Source organism: Gymnodraco acuticeps, unplaced genomic scaffold, assembly GCF_902827175.1.
Source record: "Gymnodraco acuticeps unplaced genomic scaffold, fGymAcu1.1, whole genome shotgun sequence".
In the NCBI taxonomy this organism is placed as follows: Eukaryota; Metazoa; Chordata; class Actinopteri; order Perciformes; family Bathydraconidae; genus Gymnodraco; species Gymnodraco acuticeps.
The window spans coordinates 222406-226387 of NW_022990428.1; the positions used below are offsets into that span (position 1 = coordinate 222406).

At 37.8% G+C, this 3982-nt stretch overlaps 1 protein-coding gene across 2 annotated transcripts; it reads right to left on the reverse strand.

Annotated features, from left to right (window-relative positions):
* Positions 1–137: 137 nt before the first annotated feature.
* Positions 138–3313, reverse strand: LOC117551956 (F-box only protein 48). Of its 2 annotated transcripts, none has more exons than XM_034225048.1 (3): positions 3233–3313; positions 1541–1865; positions 138–592 (listed from the first exon to the last, which is right to left on the reverse strand). In XM_034225048.1, exons 2-3 carry the CDS (start codon positions 1832–1834, stop codon positions 431–433), a joined length of 456 nt encoding a protein of 151 aa, XP_034080939.1. In that variant the 5' UTR covers positions 1835–1865; positions 3233–3313; the 3' UTR covers positions 138–430. The 2 variants fall into 2 exon arrangements, with proteins under 2 accessions (XP_034080939.1, XP_034080940.1); XM_034225049.1 differs by lacking the exon at positions 3233–3313 and adding an exon at positions 2971–3137.
* Positions 3314–3982: the final 669 nt, after the last annotated feature.

Sequence of the window (3982 nt, forward strand, 5' to 3'; positions counted from 1 at the left end):
TTGTTTTTCTCATAAATATGTAAAATGACAAAGCGAAAACATTTTCATCGGACATCACAATTCAACTTTAGCTAGGAGTTTTGTCATTGATTGCATCTCAGTCCGTGTTAAACGACACAAGAAAAAAAAAATTAAACTTTACTTCAGCTAATTGCAAACATTTAATTTATTGCATCTCAGTCATTTTTACATCACAGGATTGAAACAGCTTAATTGTATCAAATAATTTGACCCTCTGATGTCAATGTTTCATTTTCTCCATGATTCTTTTTTTCTTAAAAAAAGTACAAAAAAAATAAAATTATTTACATTTTTTTGTGTGTGCGTGTATTTGCATAAAACACAAACTATCAAATATATTAGAGTTAGAAATCAAAAAGTGCCAGAGGTGCTTTAAAAAAATAATACTGGATGTGGAGTCTTCTGTCGGTCATCTGTCCAGCTCGGCCTGCAGGATCTCTCCCCAGGTCTCAGCGTCCAGAGGCGTCATCTTCCTGCCCCTCAGCTCCTCTGCAGAGCGCACATGGCTGAACCGTCCCCTCAGCCAGTCTCTCTTCAGACAGCTGCGCGTGTAGTTCTTCACCAGAGTGACCTGCAGAAACGAGCGGGACACAGTCATTACCAGTCGTTATCAGTAATCAGAAATTGGAGCTTCTTTTCTCCCCAGGAAAGTACCACGTCTCTAGCAGGCACTAAAAAGGGGGGAAAGTTCTCATGAACTAAGTACTCTTTTTGGTGTGAACGCAAAATCGCAGGAACTATCGGAACTAAACGGGAAAAGTACTCCGGTGTGAAAGCGCCTATTGTCGCTGTATTGTATAATTATTTGTCTGTTTTATTTTGATCCTTTTCTTTTCCTTTCTATGTTTCTTTTCATGGCTCTGTTGTTTAAGTTATTGATAAGCATGCTTTGGTTTAGTTTTGCCTGTGTGGGCATGGAGGGAGGGAGTGGGGAGTGGAATGAGTGTACTGTGATACTATAATGTAAATGAAATGGCATCGATTATTGTACGCTATAATGAAATAAAAAGACGTATAAAAAAGAAATCTAATGTTTTGTGTCGCTGTGGTGAACGGACATTTGCAGCTGTGTTCACTTTTTATTTTATATTCTGATTGTACTACATTTGTTCTGTTTTCTTCTGCTGATATTCGACTGGAGGACTCAGAGATCTGCACATAATCAGAATCAGGAAACTTTATTTATACTTGGGAAATCTGGTTTCTTGACAGTTGCTCCATTTTAGAATTCAATAAAAACATGAATATGTATTTAAAGAAAAATATTAATAAATATACAAACATTTTGTATAAACATAATCCGAATCCTGGAGATAAAGTAAAATGTAAATTGAAAGATATAATAAAATAGTAGCTATTCATGTAACTCCAAGCCTTTTTTGAGTATTTAATGACTGCATTTGTGCAACCATTGATGTCCTTTCTTGTCTTGAAATGTACAGCTCTCCCCTTTTCCCTATATGCTCCTACTGACCTGTTTCGTCATGGTTTCTTTGTTTTGTTTCTATAGTGGACCCACCTTCCAGGACAGTCCGTCCCTCCTGTCGCTGTCGACCTCCCTCTGGCAGACGGCGCTGACCAGCGAACACTGAATCCTCCACACCTGCTCGCTCTCCTCGATGATGTCGTGCCACAGCCGGCAGGTCAGCGCCGCGCTGCACAGACTCTCGGTGTCCAGCTCGCCAAAGATCCTCTCGCTCATCTCCGTCGGCAGCGTCTCTGCAAAGTTTTCAGGAGGGACGTCGCAGGTGGACATGAGGGAGGCTCTTCTTTTAGAGCAGAGAAACACGGGCGAGGTCGGGTCGTGATGCATGATAGCTCAGAGTCCAACTGTCTGAAACCGCCTGGAAAACAGAGGGATCAAGAAAGCTGACGTCACTGATTACAGCTTCATTACAATGTGAACGCTTCAGGATTATTTTTTAATCCAACAGGCGGCACTTTGAAGATATAAGGAAAGAGGACATTCCTATTCAATTGTCTTGGGGAATTTTGTAGCATATTGTATTTCATTGAGCAAGAGTTTTTCCTACAAATAAAGAAATACTTTGGATCAATGTATATGTTATTAAATTCTAAAAAGCAACATCTGCCATTGTAGCTGAATCTCCATCCTCTATTCAGTTGTAGAACATAATACATGTTGGCCTTTTCAGTTACAGAAGCATAGCATTTACCAAAAACCAGTGCATAGTAAAAATACAGAGACACTCACTGTTTCATAATTGTAAGTAAAATGTAAGTAAATTAAAACATGTACACCAACAGACTATGAACAGTCACATGTGGCAGTGATTCACATGTAAAATAGAACAGTATTATGCCCTACAATAGGACATAAAACAATGTAGTTCTATCAGTAGCTTTGCAGTAAAGTAGAAAACCCCGCTAACACTGAATCAGCTCTATTGAGTGCAGGTCTTTTTAGTCCGGAAAACCAGATCTGGAGTCAGTGCTTTCAGTTAACAAGCTCCCCTTGCTCTGGAAACAACTTCCTGTGTTTATTAGGAAGGCAGACAGTGTCAAGAGCTTGTTGAAGACTATCCTTTTGAATAAAGCCTGGATTTTATAAACAGATCTCCCTATGATTGTCCTCCTGAGTCCTACATTTTATGGTATTTTATTTTATTGTTTTTACTCTCTTGTATGTATTTTATCTCATGTTATTGTCATACAAAAACACAGAATAAAGTAAATGTGCATAAAGCCAGGAATATGAACAGGTGAGAACAAGATGCAAATTGAAAACATGACAAAAGTAAACAGATAATGCTGAAAAGTAAATAGGCATGATATAAATGCAGTTTTCTTTAACCCAAAAATAGGTGTTAGGCTTTTGAGTGGCAACACAAATCTCTGCCCTTGAACACAACCGAGATTTAACAATTTCCAGGCCATGAAACAGAACAAAATAACAGCAATCCGTTTAAATTACGATCATGTGTTTACCTGTTGGGTTTGCGGATGAAGAAAGCTTTAATTTCTGCATAAAAGTGAGAATTTTCAATCAGATTTTACTCTTGCTCACCGGAGTAACGTTGACGTCCCTGCTAACATCAGCTAGCCTAGCTAAGATCGACTGAAAACCCCTCGCAGTTTTCAGGCCAAATCCTTGGTGATTTTTTTACAAGAAATGCAGATATAAAAGTCAGTCCGACTATTTTACTACATACAACACGATGAGGTTTAGTTTAGTTTGTTATTTTCTTACCGGCAGTGTGGTCGCTCCGTGCCTCGGTGACAGCTGACTGTTTAAATGCCTCAACGGTTGTTTACACACAGACACACATCGTGTGTTTTGATGAAGTGCGCATGCGTATAAAGGGTCATACATTCACCAGACTCCGTGCTGAATCTATACAATTTAACATGTTGTTGTTTATTGACGAATTATTCATGTTTAGAAAATAAATCAAAAGATGGTTTATCAACAAGTAAATATCAATCCTTAATTCGGCGTACATTTTATATACATTGCGTAAATTTAGTTTATACAAATCGCAATTTGATTCTCACGTCTTAAATACAGAAAATCCTCGTTCTTTATTGAAATAATTCAAAACAATGTTATTCGGTGAAACATGTTGTGAATACATTTACTACACAATAATATGGCGGAAAAAGCTCCTTATTTATTTCTATTCTGTCCTAATATCCAGCTACTCAAATCCAGTACACGATGACCACAAGTGGAGAGGAAGAAGTGTGAAACAAATGAATAAGTTGAAATATTTATCAATACAAGAATGTAATGTCTGTTAAATGTATGCCGAATTAAATAGTTGTATTTATTGTTGATAACCCGTCTTCTTTTTTACTTTTAAAATGCACAAATAATTCGCGAGTGAACGATAACATTTTAAATGGGATAAAATCTGTATGGAGTTCGGTTCAAGTGTGTGCAGAAATCCAAAAGACAGAGGTCTACTGCGCAGACTCCTCAGAATCCCGGAAGTTTTGA

Bases quoted from the DNA above. Each gene is read 5' to 3' on its own strand.
- LOC117551956 (XM_034225048.1), bottom strand. From the start codon at position 1,834: ATGCATCACGACCCGACCTCGCCCGTGTTTCTCTGCTCTAAAAGAAGA. The intron at 593-1,540 runs GTGGGTCCACTA...TCGTTTCTGCAG, and splicing joins GGGACGGACTGTCCTGGAAG to GTCACTCTGGTGAAGAACTA.